This window comes from Pelodiscus sinensis, chromosome 9 (genome assembly GCF_049634645.1).
Source record: "Pelodiscus sinensis isolate JC-2024 chromosome 9, ASM4963464v1, whole genome shotgun sequence".
Lineage (NCBI taxonomy): Eukaryota > Metazoa > Chordata > Testudines > Trionychidae > Pelodiscus > Pelodiscus sinensis.
The window spans coordinates 2,551,250-2,567,790 of record NC_134719.1 but is presented as its reverse complement, the minus strand read 5'-3'; the positions used below and the strand labels follow the sequence as shown (position 1 = coordinate 2,567,790).

The 16,541-nt window shown below is 46.6% G+C and overlaps 1 protein-coding gene and 1 long non-coding RNA gene across 7 annotated transcripts in view; one reads left to right on the top strand and one right to left on the bottom strand.

Annotated features, from left to right (window-relative positions):
• Positions 1–16,541, top strand: part of PIK3R3 (phosphoinositide-3-kinase regulatory subunit 3) — a 295,643-nt gene that overhangs the window by 228,405 nt on the left and 50,697 nt on the right. Inside the window, exon 1 of one of the 5 annotated variants that reach the window (XM_075935900.1) lies at positions 11,930–12,408. The exons of the other annotated variants lie outside the window; for them this stretch is intronic. Coding sequence (XP_075792015.1) covers positions 12,303–12,408 — 106 coding nt within the window. The 5' untranslated portion in view covers positions 11,930–12,302. Of the gene's footprint in view, positions 1–11,929; positions 12,409–16,541 lie in introns of those variants that run through there. 5 annotated transcript variants of the gene reach the window in all.
• LOC142830533 (uncharacterized) lies at positions 8,045–11,863 on the bottom strand. 2 transcript variants are annotated; one of them, XR_012905838.1, is made up of 2 exons: positions 11,684–11,863; positions 8,045–8,860 (listed from the first exon to the last, which is right to left on the bottom strand). It is a non-coding gene; the product is annotated as an uncharacterized LOC142830533 (long non-coding RNA). The 2 variants fall into 2 exon arrangements; XR_012905837.1 differs by lacking the exon at positions 11,684–11,863 and adding an exon at positions 11,455–11,612.

Below are 16,541 nucleotides of genomic sequence, written 5' to 3'. Positions count from 1 at the left end.
ATAAGAGAACTGCCTCAGCAGCATTCCTAGTTCAGGGAGAGAGAAGCCAGGACTCGGAGCCAAACCCAAGTCTCTCACATGGCAGTGTTCATTTTGATTGTATAATAGGGTCAGATTCAGTCCTGGCGTGAGCTAATGCAGCTGCACTGAAGATAGATCTCAAAACACTTGGGTGGGTAAATTTCATAGCACGGGTCAGTGAGGTACAGGCAATGCATTCAGCTACACTAAAGGTGGGTTCTTTTCTGTGCTGTAGCATAGCTCACACTGATCATTAACAGTGTCAACAGTGCCACTGTAAAATCCTAATGGTGACAAGACACTGTAGCTTTTATCACATGGTAAATGGGGCATGACCAGCCACATGTAGTGGTAACCTGACCTTGCCTAGCATAGTGCCTTGGTTGCACCAGGATATTACAGTTAGATTGCTAACGTGTATTAGTTATTCCACAGTAACAACACACCTTTTTTGGATAATGAAGACAAAGCCACAGAGAAGATCTATGTTTTTAGAAGTAGCCACTGACTTGGGCTTCAAAACAGGCCTCAGGATGGGGACTAAAACATTTTGGCACTCACCAATTAGTGGGAAGTTTGGAAATTTAGCCTTAACTGACATGACCACGAGACAGTGTCAGAACAGGGACCAGACCCAAGGACTCCTATGTTAATGCTCCGCTGTATATCTCTTTTTCCTGACTCTCTTGTGATGGTACTTGCTAGAGAATAAGCCATGTAGCCATATGTTGGGGAAAGTACATATTACAGGAAGATATTAGGATCATTTCTTTCTTCAATGAATACAATTATACAGCAACTTTTAAAAGTCAGACCTGTGGCATTTACAGAGTGGTTATGGTACATTCCTTGGACAAAATATGAGCTAGAAGTCGTTCCAATGCATTCAAGTAATGAATAGAGGAAGTGAGAAATATTTTAAATTCCTATATAGTGTTACATTTCAAAAATGTTCTGGTTTCAGGATTAGGAGGGGAAAAACCCACCTTTCTTTTTCTCTTGCTAATGTTTCTGAATTTGGTACAAGTGTCCCACACTCTCCCAGGAATGAAATAAAAGGTGGTTTTGAAAAAATGACACTGCTGCAGAGCCTAAGAGTAGAAGTGAGCGTGGGAGGTTAATTTTGTAACTGCAGCTGCTTAACATTCATGTTTAGCTAGTCTAAATGGGTATCAGGTGAGGACCCAAACAATTGGCATGTCGGGGTTCTTCTTTGATGTATTGCTCTGTTTAAAGGTGTGACTTTTAGCTGCTGTTTATCATTGGTAAAATATCAAGTTATTAGTGTACTTGGAAGGTATCTGCTAAGTGGCACCTTGCAAGCCTTGCTCCAGGGCCAGATGTGGCAGGAACAGCAGAATCTAGTTTGCAGGGCTCTTTTTGCTCACTAATGCTGAACTGGACTTCTGGAGGGAGAGGTGGGAGTAATGGCATTTGGGCCTATGGATTCTCCGTGCCATTGCACTGCAGGTGGGCAGGGCCATTGCGACCTCAGGGTACAGAAGGCAGAAGAGTTGGAAGAAGAATATCTTTCCACACACACCTTTATAGGGAAGCTTAAAGCATAGCCTGAACATTTAGCTGTAGATTAGGCTCAGGGTTTGGGCCAACAAAACTTTTCCAACAAGGGACCAATATCAAACCTTCCGGTTAGAGTTGAAACCATTTTTGCCTTGTGTTTTGTATCAAAGTCATTTCGTTTTCATATAGTATGTCACCTCTGTTTTAGGAGGAACTGGTAATGATCCCTAGATCTAGGTTGTGTGACACTTTCCATTAGCAAATATCATTGCCTCCGTGTTTTGAGAAGTTCAGTCGCGTCCATTGTTTGCAGCAGGCCTTTCAAATCAAAGCTAGAGACATATCTTTCACGTTCGCCATGAAATCCCATCTTGGTGTGGTTGAGTTATAAAACTGCCATTTCCCTTCTGTCGCTTGCGTTCCTCGGGAAATTTTTGGACAGCTGTCAAAATAGTAACTGAACATGGACACTTGAAAGAGCCAGGCCCAGTACCATCCAAGTTGCAGCACACTGCCATTAGTCCTGTAGCTTAACTGGCTGTTCCAAAGAGTTGAAAAGTTGTGGGTGCAAACTCTGATTCTGATGTGTGGGCGAGTTACTACCATTGTACGAAACAATGTTTTACCTTAAAAAAAGACTTAGGAAATTACATATAAAAACTCGTAGAAGAATATGAAGTTGCAACGCTAAACACTGTAAAGTTAGGAAATGCTTTATGATTCACCATGCAACCTTCATTCTGCTCCCTTGTACGTTATGCAATATGATATAGACTTTAATTACATGATCAGGGCTCACCAAGCGGCGGCGAGCCGCACTCGCCAGCCACGCAGTTTCGCGTGGTTCTGCGTTCTGCGCATGCACAGATCGCTCTGCACCAGCTCTTCCGGGTTGTAATTTATTTGCCATGGGCGAGTAGATTACATTATTTGTCGAGCCCTGTACATGACCACTAGTATTTTTCTCCTCATTTAGTGCACAGTATGAACACACAAGGGGGCTGAATTAAGGCTGCATAGGCAAACATAAATAGATAACACATTTTCTAATTTCGTAGTGTTTGACTTTGCAATCCAATGGTCCTTGATTATAGTTTTTTTTCTTATGTAATATACAGTCTTCAGTCCCAAAGTACTCTAATACTACATAGGTCAGTGTTTCTTAAAGTGTGTTCCGCAGCACACCGGTGTGCCGCAGAGAGAACAGAATTCAAAATGGCCGCCCTTAAAGGGACAAGTCTCCTTCTCCCCCTCCCCCCATAACTTTTCTCTGGGGGCTTTTTTTTTCCCCTCAACAAAAAAATCCTTCATGTTCCCCTTAAAATTGTTTGGTGTTCCTTGGTCTTAAAAAGTTTAAGAAACACTGACAAAGGTACTCTCACCAGAATGCAACCAAGCTACAGTGGGCTGGAATGCAGCAGCTGTTTAGCAGAGCGAAACAACTTTATGAAACACAGATGGTAGAAGTCTTGGCTTTGTCTACACTGCTAAGTTTAAAGCACAACCACTGCAGCACTTTAATGTAGCAGTGCAGTTCTGGCTCCAGTGATAGGAGAGAACTATTCCATCACGCTCAGTAAACCACCTCACAAGAGGAGTAGCTAACAGTGCTGGGAGCCTGTTTACACTGCCACTTTACAACACGGTAATTAGCTGCACTGAGAGGGTGTTTTTTCACTCCCCTGGGCAAAAAAATTACAGCAGGGTAAAGTGGCAGTGTAGACAAACCCTTAGTCTGGTTGATTTTAATGGCAAACCTCCCATTGACTTCAGTTGGGCAAGGACGTCACCTGAATAAATAGAAATACAATGTCCACTTAAAAGTGCACCAGGAAATTAGGAAAGCAAAATAATTACTCAGATTGGCATCTGGGCATATCACCTTTAGGCCAGGTCCTACTGATGGAGAAAATTGATGCAAGATATGCAGCTCCAGCTATGTGAATTGTATAGTTGGAGTTGACATACCTGAACCGATTTTCTGGGGCGGCCCCAAAGCAGGAGGTCAACAGGAGAAACTCCCCTGTCAACTTCCCTTACTCCTTGACCTCAAGCAGTCCCAAGTTCTTACCAGGCTTGCTACATCAAATACTGGAAGATCGCACCTGCTAAATCAAACACTGGAAGATCAGTCTCCGGAGCGCTGATCTTCCTGGAAGTGTAGCCATACTCTTCTGAAAAATGCCACATGGTCTTCCATGACATGCTTAGGATTCCAGTTTCACATCAACAGAGTCCCAGTGCCCCTTTATGCCCCGCAGTGGCACTGGTAAGTTCTGACTACGAGAGTAGAAAGAAATCTCTAAAATTACAAACACTGCTTCCTGCAATACCTGCATTTTCTTTAGTGGCTTTCTAGGACAGTACTAGCTAGGCACAGTCTTGTTTAGCTTATGAGATGGTAATTCTGTGGCTATATTATTACTGAACTACCCAGTAAGAAATATTGTCCAAGTAAAAAAAGCTCCTTTGGTAAATGGTCTACCTCTTTGTCCTTCCTTTTCTTCTAATACTATTTAAATGGAAAACAGGCAATAACATGCTTAATGTAAACTAAACCAAATTGTTATTGACTGTTGCTCTACCTAATGCTGATCACTCCAAGAATTGGCCAAATGAGACCACACCTGGGAAACTGACCACTAATTTGAACTGATACTTTATAAATTAAAAGATCTGAAGGCCTCATGGACCCACTATGGTCATCTACTGAGACTCCCCACATAACACAAGACAAAGAATTTCAGCCAGCACTTAATGCAGTGGAGGGACTTATTCTTCCCTGCTATGTAAGTAAACAGTTTATCACCATCTTCTGGAAATGCTTTTGGTCAGGTCCTGTACTGATGAGCAGCCCAGTATTTGGATCACAGTATCATCAGAAAGCATATAAGATGCCTAAATACCTCTCCAAATTTATAGTATTTGATCTATAGGGCTTTGACCCCCCCCATTCCCCATCCACCCCTAAAGTTATATAAGCATACTGTGACCCACATTAGATTGTCAGATATCACATTATCATGGCTGTGCAAAGAGGAAACTGAGCAATTTGGCTCAAATGGCTTTTCTGTGTTCAGCATGTTTCACTGCAAGATCATTTGACTTTTTCCAAAACACATGGAAGTACTCAAAACTTCAATATTTAATACTGCCTTGAAGTGCAAATTGTCAGATTCAAGGAAATGAGAAGGCTCTTATGGCAGTTGACACTGGAACCTAATGTGCTTCACAGAAAGAGCGGACGCTGTGCTGACTTCCAGACTTTTATTATTATTTAGTAGCACAGATCAGACAGTGAGGACCGTATAGTTACAAGAGCTGTCACTCTTTATTTTGCTTAGCAGAACAGGCTGCTTGGATCAAGACTGAGACTGCCATTCTGGGACTATGTCTCTGCTCAATGGACAACCCCTCCATTTTAAAGAAGACAGCTATAGGACAAAATACATAAAACTTCACTTAACCCTGCTAGGAAGAGAGGCTCTCTCAGCCATTGGCCCCTTTACTGCAGGTCTTATTTTCTTTATTTATATTTTAGAGCTGTCTACCCTTTGCATCCGTTTAGCTTATTGTATCCTTTACATCAAGTTATATCAGCGTGTGTGTGTGTGTGTGCGCGTGCATGCATGTGTGCATGCACTGATGGAGGGGAAAGCATGAGCAAGAATATTTCTGTGACAAATAAGGCATCAAGTGTCCCTTCAGAGGACCCTGTGTGCGTCTACACTGCACCCTTACCTCAAAATAAGCTACACAAATTGCATAGCTTATTTCAAGGTAATTTCAAAACAAAATGCTATTCTAAAATGTCCCTTAACCCTGGTAGAACACAAATCAGGGATGATGGATAGCATTTCAAATCTATTTTGAAATAAGGGGCATGTTCAAAAGACATGGAATAACTATTTCGAGATATTTCCGGTATCCCAAAATAGCACCTCAGTCTAGACGTAGCCTTAGCATGAAAGGCCATCAGTGAAGCTAGGAAAGGGAGTGTCACATGGATGAGTATATTTGGAACCAAGTAATTCTATACAATTTTTTAAGCACAGTTGTGATAACTTTCTTTCATGACTTATGTCAAGGAAGTGTCCTTAGCATTAAATTACATCTTTTAATTAAAACAGCAATAACAAATGTTAATAACTAAATTTATTCCACTAAAAAGAAAACACCACTAAAGTGTAACTGTCAATGCCATGAAAATAAGGCATCCATCATCTAAACCCATGATATCCAACACGCTTCAGAACTGGTTGGACACCACAGATCTAAATGATAAGAACTAAATCAACTTCACCAGTATCAAGCCCAAAAAATATTGGGGGGAGGGGAAGGTTTGAAGTCCAAACCAGGACCACAGGCAGGGCCTCCTCCTCCCAGAAGCTGCAATAGTGATTGTAGTCTTTTCAAGTCTTTTCACTTGACGGAATGCTAGGATCTGCAAAGTGATGTATTCCATTGCCTTGACACATTCAGACCCTCCAGGCTGACCTATGTGCAGCCAGCACACAAGAATCCCTGTGCAGTTGCTTTGCAATTTTTACCCATGTATAACCACTACAAGGTTTAAGTGACAGCTTCGCATTACCGCTCTGCACCAAGTTAAATTTCATCATATATGCATACCGTATAGCATTTTTAGAGTTTTTCTACAGAGCAGTCTTCTTTGAAAAAGCTGGAGCAGGAAGACTGTATTAGCCCAAGAAATTTAATTTAAAAATTAGAAAAAGGAATATTATCTAGTTATCATAGAATAATCAGTAAGTTTATGGATGTGAATATAAAATTAATTTAGCTACAGCAAGTTATTTGAATCAAAGCCCTATGCTTTTATGCAGCTGACTATCCCTCCAGGAGTTCTGTTACTGGAACAGCACTTTCTTTCAATTACTTGCCGTGGAAGTTATTCAAGATATATCAGCAAACTTCAGATTCTCCGAGAGTTGAGTTCTTCCCACATTCTCTTAAAGTGAGCGTAGGCTTTCAATTATTCAACTCAGTCACATTGTTTCACCTAAATATGGAGTATGTTTCCTCTCCAAAACTACAACCTTTCTATCTTGGGCTAAAACGAGAGAAATTATTAATGACTTATTCTTCATTTCAGTAAATACAGTGTGGCTAAAATAAGCAAATTAAACTATTCCTTGACCAGTACTTGACTATGCATAGATCTCTTTAGCTTAGCACAGGGGTGGCCAATCTAAACCTGAGAAGCCAGAATTTACCAATGCACGTTGCCAAAGAACAACAGTTCTGTCTCCCCACCACCACTCTCAGCACATCCCACCCATGGGCAGCCCCACCAGTCAGTGCTTCCTTCTCCTTTTCCTCCTGCCTACTGTGATCAGCTCCCTCTCAGTGGGAGACACTGAAGGGGGGGAATAGGTGTGACAGGCTCAGTGGAGAGGGCAGGAAGTGGCAGGATCCTAGGGAGAAAGAGTGGAGGGGGACAGCACCCAGGGCAGAGCTGGGAATTGAATAGTGAACACCCTCCAGCCCAGTGGAAAGTTGGCACTTGTAGCTCCAGCCCCAGATTTGATACCTAAGCAAGAAGCTGCATATTAACTTCTGAAGAGCCACATGTGGCTCTGGAGCCACAGGTTTGCCACCCCTGGCTTAGCAGATTGAAGCTGTCCTTCTTGATGTTGGCTCGTAGTCTCCAGAAGGAGTTTTTCCTCGGTGTGTGAACAGTTGTCTTTGTTTCTTCTTTAAAGCAGCGTTTCACAGGTTTCACTGAGTTGAACATGCCAAGTATGTGTCTCTCCTAGTGCAGTGGCTCTCAACCATGGGTACGCATACCCTTGGGGTATGCAGCAGTCTTTTGGGGAGAGGGGGGGACATCAACTCCTCTAGGTATTTACCTAGTTTTACAACAGACTACACAAAAAGCACTAGCAAAGTCAGCACAAACGAAAATTTTATCCCTGTTTATATTGCTCTATATACTATACATTGAAATGGAGGTACAATATTTATAGTCCAGTTGATTTATCTTATAATTATATGGTAAACATGAGAAAGTAAGCAATTTTTCAGTAACATTGTGCTATGACACTTTTATAATGTTGTCTGCTTTTGTAAGCCAGTAGTTTAAGGCATGCAAGACAAATCAGAACCTTGAAAACATAGTCCAGAAAGATCAAGAGTCACTGTCCTAATCTGTAGTCAGTCCATTAATGTCTGAATATTATCTCTCGTCGTTAGTCTATCAGTATCCGAATATATGATTTAAGTGTTTGAGAACTTTTGAACTGCAGAGACCAAAGTTAAAAGCTGCCTTTCAGTGTGTGCTATTTCTTAACAAGTTTTATGTCCCCCCCCCTTCATTAAGCTAATAGGTTGGAGTGCTAAACATCTTAGAAGAATCAGGCTCTAATCCATTAATATTTGTGAACTGTTTTGAAACCCTTGGAGTGGTTTAAAAGAATATAATAATAATAGTAATTGTATTACACAGGCATCTTATCAGATACTACAGGGATGAAACCAGACATAAGCAGGTAGATCCGCTGTTTTATTTTAGAACACTACCAACATATAAATGGAGATGTGAAATTCAAAGTGATTATTCAGTAGGTTACTATTCATTTTAAAGAGAACAATGTTTTCATGGTAACAATAGTTGAATAACCATATTCATATTTCAGTTCACAGTCCTAAAAGATAAAACATGTAACATTTTACATAGGTTAATACAGCACTATCTTTCATTTAGGAATAGCAATTCAAGTTCACAGTGGAACAAAGTATTCAAAAAGACCTCAATTCAGCACCCATGGAAGTCAAAGGCAAACCTCTCAGTGACTAAGGCTTGGTCCTGTTCACACTTCTGAGAGAGAAAATTATAAATCCGTATAATTTTGGAAGGTCAGTTTATGAATCAAATACATTTTCCATTTGCACTTGAATCTTGGTAAAACTCTTACAACACTGAAATCTAGCCAATTTTTTTTTCTTCTGAGTTTAAGTTTATTCTGCTGAATGATTTCTTATATTAGGTCCGATCAAAACAGGTGCTTGTCACTTTGCATGAAGAGGTAAGCCCTATATTTCAGGGAGAATTGGGTACAATCACTACTTACTAAGTAAAGTCTTATATTATTGGAGCTTCTGAATATTTCAGACTGTCTGAGGCTGAAGAGATTGAAAATGGCAAGAAGGAAAGATTTGCCCTTTAAATACCTGTACTTTTTGTGCATGAGAAGCGGAGAGAGGCTGATGGCTTAGATTGGCTCGGCACGGAAAAGGTTCAAGGGAGCTCCTCTTGTGAAGATGGCTTACTTTCTAGCTTTTGAGGAAGTAACCAGAGCTGGGAGGTAAAGATACCAAGAGAATTGTCAGCCAGGGTAGCTCCCCATCACCACAGTGGCCTACTGTACCCATCAGGGACCTTTGGACACTCCCTGAAATCCTGCTCCAGCCAGAGGCAGTGGAGATGGCCCCCATTCGTCAGTCAGTGGGGAGAAGGCAGTACAGCCAGCCAACCCACCCCCCAGAACCCTAGCCCCCTTCAGTCATGCTGAGCACCCCCCCCCCAGCACTCAGCCAATGGTGGGCACGCAGAGTGCCCCTAACTATAGGGCAGTCCCAGCCCCCCTCAATCGTCAATGTGCAGCACACCGAGCGCCCTCCACACAGAGAGCAGCCCCTCCCCCCTCAGCCCGAGTCAATGTGGGGCACGCCGAGCCCCTCACCCAGAGAGCAGCACCTCCCCCCTCGGCCCGAATCAATGTGGGGCACACCGAGTCCCCCCCCCCACATAGAGCAGCCCGTCCCCCCTCGGCCCGAGTCAATGTGGGGCACACCGAGCCCTCCCCCCCACATAGAGCAGCCCCTCAGCCTGAGTCAATGTGGAGCACACCGAGCCCCCCCCACATAGAGCAGCCCCTCAGCCTGAGTCAATGTGGGGCACACCGAGCCCCCCCACATAGAGCAGCCCCTCAGCCTGAGTCAATGTGGGGCACACCGAGCCCCCCCCACATAGAGCAGCCTCTCCCCCCTCAGCCTGAGTCAATGTGGGGCACACCGAGCCCCCCCCCACATAGAGCAGCCCCTCAGCCTGAGTCAATGTGGGGCACACCGAGCCCCCCCCCACATAGAGCAGCCCCTCAGCCTGAGTCAATGTGGGGCACACCGAGCCCCCCCCCACATAGAGCAGCCCCTCAGCCTGAGTCAATGTGGGGCACACCGAGCCCCCCCCACATAGAGCAGCCCCTCAGCCTGAGTCAATGTGGGGCACACCGAGCCCCCCCCCACATAGAGCAGCCCCTCAGCCTGAGTCAATGTGGGGCACACCGAGCCCCCCCACATAGAGCAGCCCCTCCCCTCTCGGCCCGAGTCAATGTGGGGCACACCGAGCCCCCCCACATAGAGCAGCCCCTCCCCCCCGGCCCGAGTCAATGTGGGGCACACCGAGCCCCCCCACATAGAGCAGCCCCTCCCCCCCGGCCCGAGTCAATGTGGGGCACACCGAGCCCCCCCCCCCCCCACAAAGAGCAGCCCCTCCCTCCTCGGCCCAGGTCAATGTGGGGCACACTGAGCCCCCCATACATAGAGCAGCCCCTCCCCCTTCAGCCCGCGTCAATGGGGCACGCCGAGGCCCCCCCCCCCCACATAGAACAGCCCCTCCCCCCTAGGCCCGAGTCAATGGGGCACGCCGAGGCCCCCCCCCACATAGAACAGCCCCTCCCCCCTAGGCCCGAGTCAATGGGGCACGCCGAGGCCCCCCCCCACATAGAGCAGCCCCTCCCCCTTCAGCCCGAGTCAATGGGGCACGCCGAGGCCCCCCCCCCACATAGAACAGCCCCTCCCCCCTAGGCCCGAGTCAATGGGGCACGCCGAGGCCCCCCCCCCACATAGAACAGCCCCTCCCCCCTAGGCCCGAGTCAATGGGGCACGCCGAGGCCCCCCCCACATAGAGCAGCCCCTCCCCCTTCAGCCCGAGTCAATGGGGCACGCCGAGGCCCCCCCCCCACATAGAACAGCCCCTCCCCCCTAGGCCCGAGTCAATGGGGCACGCCGAGGCCCCCCCCCACATAGAGCAGCCCCTCCCCCTTCAGCCCGAGTCAATGGGGCACGCCGAGGCCCCCCCCCACATAGAACAGCCCCTCCCCCCTAGGCCCGAGTCAATGGGGCACGCCGAGGCCCCCCCCCACATAGAGCAGCCCCTCCCCCTTCAGCCCGAGTCAATGGGGCACGCCGAGGCCCCCCCCCCACATAGAACAGCCCCTCCCCCCTAGGCCCGAGTCAATGGGGCACGCCGAGGCCCCCCCCCCACATAGAACAGCCCCTCCCCCCTAGGCCCGAGTCAATGGGGCACGCCGAGGCCCCCCCCCACATAGAGCAGCCCCTCCCCCTTCAGCCCGAGTCAATGGGGCACGCCGAGGCCCCCCCCCCACATAGAACAGCCCCTCCCCCCTAGGCCCGAGTCAATGGGGCACGCCGAGGCCCCCCCCCCACATAGAGCAGCCCCTCCCCCTTCAGCCCGAGTCAATGGGGCACGCCGAGGCCCCCCCCCCACATAGAACAGCCCCTCCCCCCTAGGCCCGAGTCAATGGGGCACGCCGAGGCCCCCCCCCCACATAGAGCAGCCCCTCCCCCTTCAGCCCGAGTCAATGGGGCACGCCGAGGCCCCCCCCCCACATAGAACAGCCCCTCCCCCCTAGGCCCGAGTCAATGGGGCACGCCGAGGCCCCCCCCCCACATAGAGCAGCCCCTCCCCCTTCAGCCCGAGTCAATGGGGCACGCCGAGGCGACCCCCCCAACAGATGGCGGCCCCTCCCCCGCAGCAGCGCGGGGCGCCCCGCATTAGCAGCCCCATCGCTTCCCTGCCCCCCCCCCGGAGAAAAGGGAGGGGCCCCGCGAGCCCTTCCACACTCTTTATCCCTCCCCCTCCCCCCTTACCCGCTTAGTAACTAGGGCTGACAACCAATCCCCATCTAGCCGGCCGGCTTCAGAGGCAGCTGATTGGCTAGCTGGTTGGCCGGCCGCCCTCCACCAATCCTGGAGCGTGCTGCTCTCGCAGACAAAGACTGCCGCTCTGGCAACTGGGTTAAACTAAGCTGCCCCTCCCCCTCGGCTCGCGAGCTCCACGGCAGCAGCCCCCGGCGGGCCGCCCAGCTCCGGAGCGTACCATCTCTGTCAAGAGCGTGGGGGGGAGGGCCGCAAAGGGAGTCATCCTCCGCTCGAGGCTCCTGAAGGCGTAACCTCTGTCTGCTGCCGGCATCTCCTCCGCGGCCGACCCGCCACAGGGTGCAGACGTCCGCTTCAGCGCCACCCAATCCCCCCCCCCCCCCCACAGCGGTACGATGGACGCTACCACTTTCCGACGGAGGCGCGCGCCAAGGGTTAAAGGGGATGGTCCCGCCCGGCCCCCCCCTCCTCGCGGGGGGAGTGGTTTGGTCCTCGGCAAGAGGCGGTTGGTGACGGTTGGGCCCCTCAGAGCCTCTTAAGATGAAACCGAGCGGGGCTGGGAGCCGGGCGCAGCGCGAGAGACCGGGAGGCGGCTGCGGAGCGCGGCGCCGGGGGCTGCCCGCCCTGCCTTGAGCCGGCTGCTCCGCTCCCGAGGCGCTGCGGCGAGCCCGCCCGTGGGGGGAGGGACCCCGCTTCGTGCTTGACCCGGCGGCTCTCGCGGGGGGGCGGCGAGCGGTCGCCATAACCGCTCGGCCCCTGCCCGGAGGAGAGGGGGGTTGCTCCCCGACCTCTGTAATTGGGGGGCGGACGCGGGACCCTGAACTCCCCCGCCCGCCGCCATGTACAACACGGTGTGGGAGATGGAGGGCGAGGACGCGGACTGGCGGGAGGTGATGATGCCCTACTCCACCGAGCTCATCTTCTACATCGAGATGGACCCGCCAGGTAGGGACCCGGGCCTGCAAACTTTGCCCTGACTCCGACCCATTGTCTGTGCGGCGGGGGGGGGTCGAGCTGCCCTGGCCGTAGGGGCTCATTTGTGATAGTGCAGGGCTGTGACCGTTCTCTCCCACTGCTTGATCTGAGGACGTGGGTCTGGCCCACGAAAGCTCATCACCTAATAAACCATCTTGTTAGTCTCTAAAGTGCCACATCGTCCTGTGTTTTGTGTCAGCTACACCAGACTAACACGGCGACATCTCTACCCCTGCCCTTAGCGGGGAATAGAAATGGGGGGGAGGGGAGAGAGAGCCCCCCTCTTTATCCCCTCTCCGTGTCCCTTTCTTCATGGTTGAAGAGACTGAATCTGCGGGTCCACCCCCCTCGCAGCGCTCCCCTCGCCTGCCCCTCTTCCGCGGCGCCGCCGGACTTTTCCTTCTCTTTGTAAAGAGTTGGGTTACGTTCCGGCGGCGGCGTTTTCAGAATCGGGCAGATTTTTCTTCTCTCCAATCCTGGAGCGGCTCTGGATTTCAGGGCGATCTGGGAGAGGGGGGCTCCCAGCGACTTGAGTCCTGGTGAATAGGGTTACGGCATGGAAGGTTGTCATGTAACTTTTCCTAGAAATGGGGTCTTGCAAATGTATTGTTCCAGACTTGCCTTGGGCAGAGAAGTCTTTTCTTTTGTGTCTGTAGGAGCAGTGAGAAGTGGGGGAGAGGGCTGATATATCAGAGGAGGAAAGTTGGTTACATAATATTAAACTTAAAGGAATCCATAGTTTGATTATTAAACTGTCAGAATTTTGTAACCTTAATGCTTTTTAAAACTGTGTGAGTGACCTCATAAACAGGGGGCCTTCATGCCTCTCTTTTTTTTTGTTTTTTGTTTAGTGCAAAATGTAAATTTCAAGGTTTGCGGTATGCAGTATAAATGGGAATTAGGGACTTCTTTGATTGTATAAAAGCATATGTGATATATAAAAACATATGGAGAGGTTTAAAAGAGGATTGTGAAAGCGTCCATACTCATTGCATGTAACTGTAATATAGTCTGTTTGCTGCAGAGGGGACCGTTCTTTAGATATGCGGCTAATTAGATTATTGAAGATTTTTCTAAATATTTTTGGCCTTTACCAGCTTCTAATGTAATTTGGAAATTTTCCCAAAATAGATTGGATAGATTTTTAGTGTGCTGATCCCCACTCATTTACATTCTTGCACAGTTGACATATTCATAAATACTGCTCTTGAAAGTTTAACAGAGTTCAGTGAAATCTATTTTTTTCAGTTTGCCCCTCACTTGTATCTTCATTACTAGATAGGAAATCATCATTTCAGTAAATATGTTCAAATTGCCCATGTTAATAGCTAATACATGCCCATGAGTAATCAAAAGCAGCTTAGATGCCCCCAAATCTTTTAGTGGTGTTGGTATTATATTTTCAGATGGCTCTTGGAACAGCTCAGTGTGTGGGGAGGCTGAAATCTAATGTCCGAAGTATGTAGGCCTACCTAGCTGAATTAATCAGAAAATAGCTTTTTAATAGTCATTCCATAAATATTGTGGTACAATCAAGCTATGAAACCTGTGCAGACTACACTTTTAAGCAGTGCTTCTGTGGTTAAGATTGCCGGTATTTCTTTTATGAAGTCTTATTTTCAGGAGTTCTAACTCCTTTTATGTATCTTTTTTTCTTGGATGAAATGTAAGTATTAAGGATACTGTAAGATACTGAAAACCTCTTGGGTGACAATATTTGAGAGAGCCAACTTTTTATTGTCCGACAGACTATGTAGGCTGATTTTATGTGGATATGTTTAAAATATGTAAAATTTGTAACTGCAAGAGTTACAAAGATGATGATGGTTCGAGGGACTTCTTTCTGATAAAGTTCATCTAAGGAACTGTAATTTTTAATGTTCATCGGATGTTTATTTAAATCCATGTTATATTCATGTATTCTAGACATTTTGGGCCAAAGTGACCGGGAATTTCTCTCATTTACACTAGAATGGAATTTGACCATTGCCAATAAAAGGTGATATGCTTTTTAGTACAAAATGTATCTTCCCTGCAACCAGTATTTGTGAGCAGTTGATACTTGTCTAAATAGCCTACAGATTAACAAGATGCATGGGAAATCATAAAGCCTGTAAAGGAGGTGATAAGTCTATTGTTTCTACAACTCCTCATGGGGAGAGTCAGTGTTGGTCTTCACACCCTAGACTAGAATACTTACATTTATTGACACTAGACCCCAGTGGTTTCAGTCTAGGACGTTTGCTCTTCATTACAGTGAAGTGTCTCTAGTTCAGATAAAAATAAAATCAAGGAGAATCTGATGTACAGTGTTACCTTTAACCTCAAACTCATGCAGTTTTGCATAGTTATTGCAGGGGTCTCATTAGGTCTCTCTATATGCAGTTGCATGTTTATAGAGGTCTGCATAAAGTGCCATATACATAGGTGACCACGTATCTTCCCTGAGGAATTTATCTTCTAAATATGCTGTAGTGTCAAATAAGTCAAAGGGGAAAGGCTGACCTTACTCCATGGAACATTATTTGTTGATTTCCCACCCCCCACCAAGCAGCTTTAGGATTAGCATATGCCAACTTGCTTACATTTTTCTTCTGTATTACCTAATATTATGGTAAATTAAGTCCATAGTGTTAACACATCCTCTGAAAACTTGTTTTAAAATAATAGTAGTAGCTACATATAATTAAAGTGGCAGCAGAAGAATGACTTCTATTTTCTTAACACCTTTTCTCTCTCTTCGCTTTTTCTTTGAATGATCATATTTAATAAGGTGGATTATTGGATGTGGTGTATGGCTGTGTGAATTGTATTAGCAGGTAGACGACCAGAACATCTTCAGTGATTTTGAAGGCAAAACTAATCTTCGGTAGTTTGTAATTAATGAAAACAGTCTGTCCATGCACTTCAGTTTTCTAACCATGAATAACATAGTTGCTTGCATCATAATATTCTAATATTAGAATGACTCTGGTTAGCAATGTTTGACTTAATTGGTCATTTAAATTCTGAACCATTAATTTGACCACAGTTCTGAGGCTTGGTATCTGAAAAGGCAGCAACTCATATGTTGCTGTATTTTACAATATAGTTGCTGAGGTGTTCAGCAAACGGTCTCTTGATTGTAAAGTAAGGTGTGTGTTTGGTGCGGGGTTTTTTTTGGGGGGGGGGGCTTTTTTAAAGGGGAACTTGAGTTGATTTCAGAGGTCATCTGAGTGTAACTTGGAACTATAGAACATTAATCTTGATTTCCCTCCTTGATGCCCCATCACTAACTCCCTAAGTTAGAAGGATTTACAAATATTTTCTCACCTCCCTTTTGATTTTTGTCCAATATGTGTTGTCCTCATTTAATTTACCAATTTATCTGAACTGTAAAGTTCTGAGAAGAGAATTTATTCTGTCACAGTGCAATGAAAATCAATAAAAATATAATATTTGGCTGTGAAATATAGATGCTGGCAGAGATCCTTGGTTTATTTACAAATTAGAGATTAGTCAGCTTCTTTTGTGTGCATTAGAAATAAAAATACAAAATCACAAGTTTAAAGTTTTACTGATGGGCAATGGGATTTATTTGCTGATCTAGCTTCTGATAGAAACATGATCTTTTAATGCCATATTAAAGGGATGCCTAGTCTCTTAGGCCCAAATTTAACTGACTTCCTTTTTCTTTTTGCCTGTGTGATTGAAAAGTCTGTGTAGCACTACAAGCTTGCCTACACATGGTGCAGTGCCCTGAAAGCAGCTGTGCTGCTGTTGTGCTAAATGAAGATGATACCTACATGGTGGGGAAAACTCTGAGTGACAGAAGCTATGTCCATGGGAGAAGTTCTCCTGTTGACATAGCACTGGTTACAGTAGAAGTTTGGTATTCTTGCACAGGTGTGGAAAATCCACACTCCTGAGCAACATAGTTAAGTCTGTGGTCTAGATAAAGCCTACATTTTAAAAATTAGTGGTTCAACAAACTCTACGCTAATAAGCAGTATGCTCACATGATGAAAAGGACAGATATTCCAGAAGGGAATATGTATTTTAGTTTTTAGTAGTCTTAGGATGGCAGTGCCCTTCTAAGTGGTGGTTACAATTAATTTAAAAAA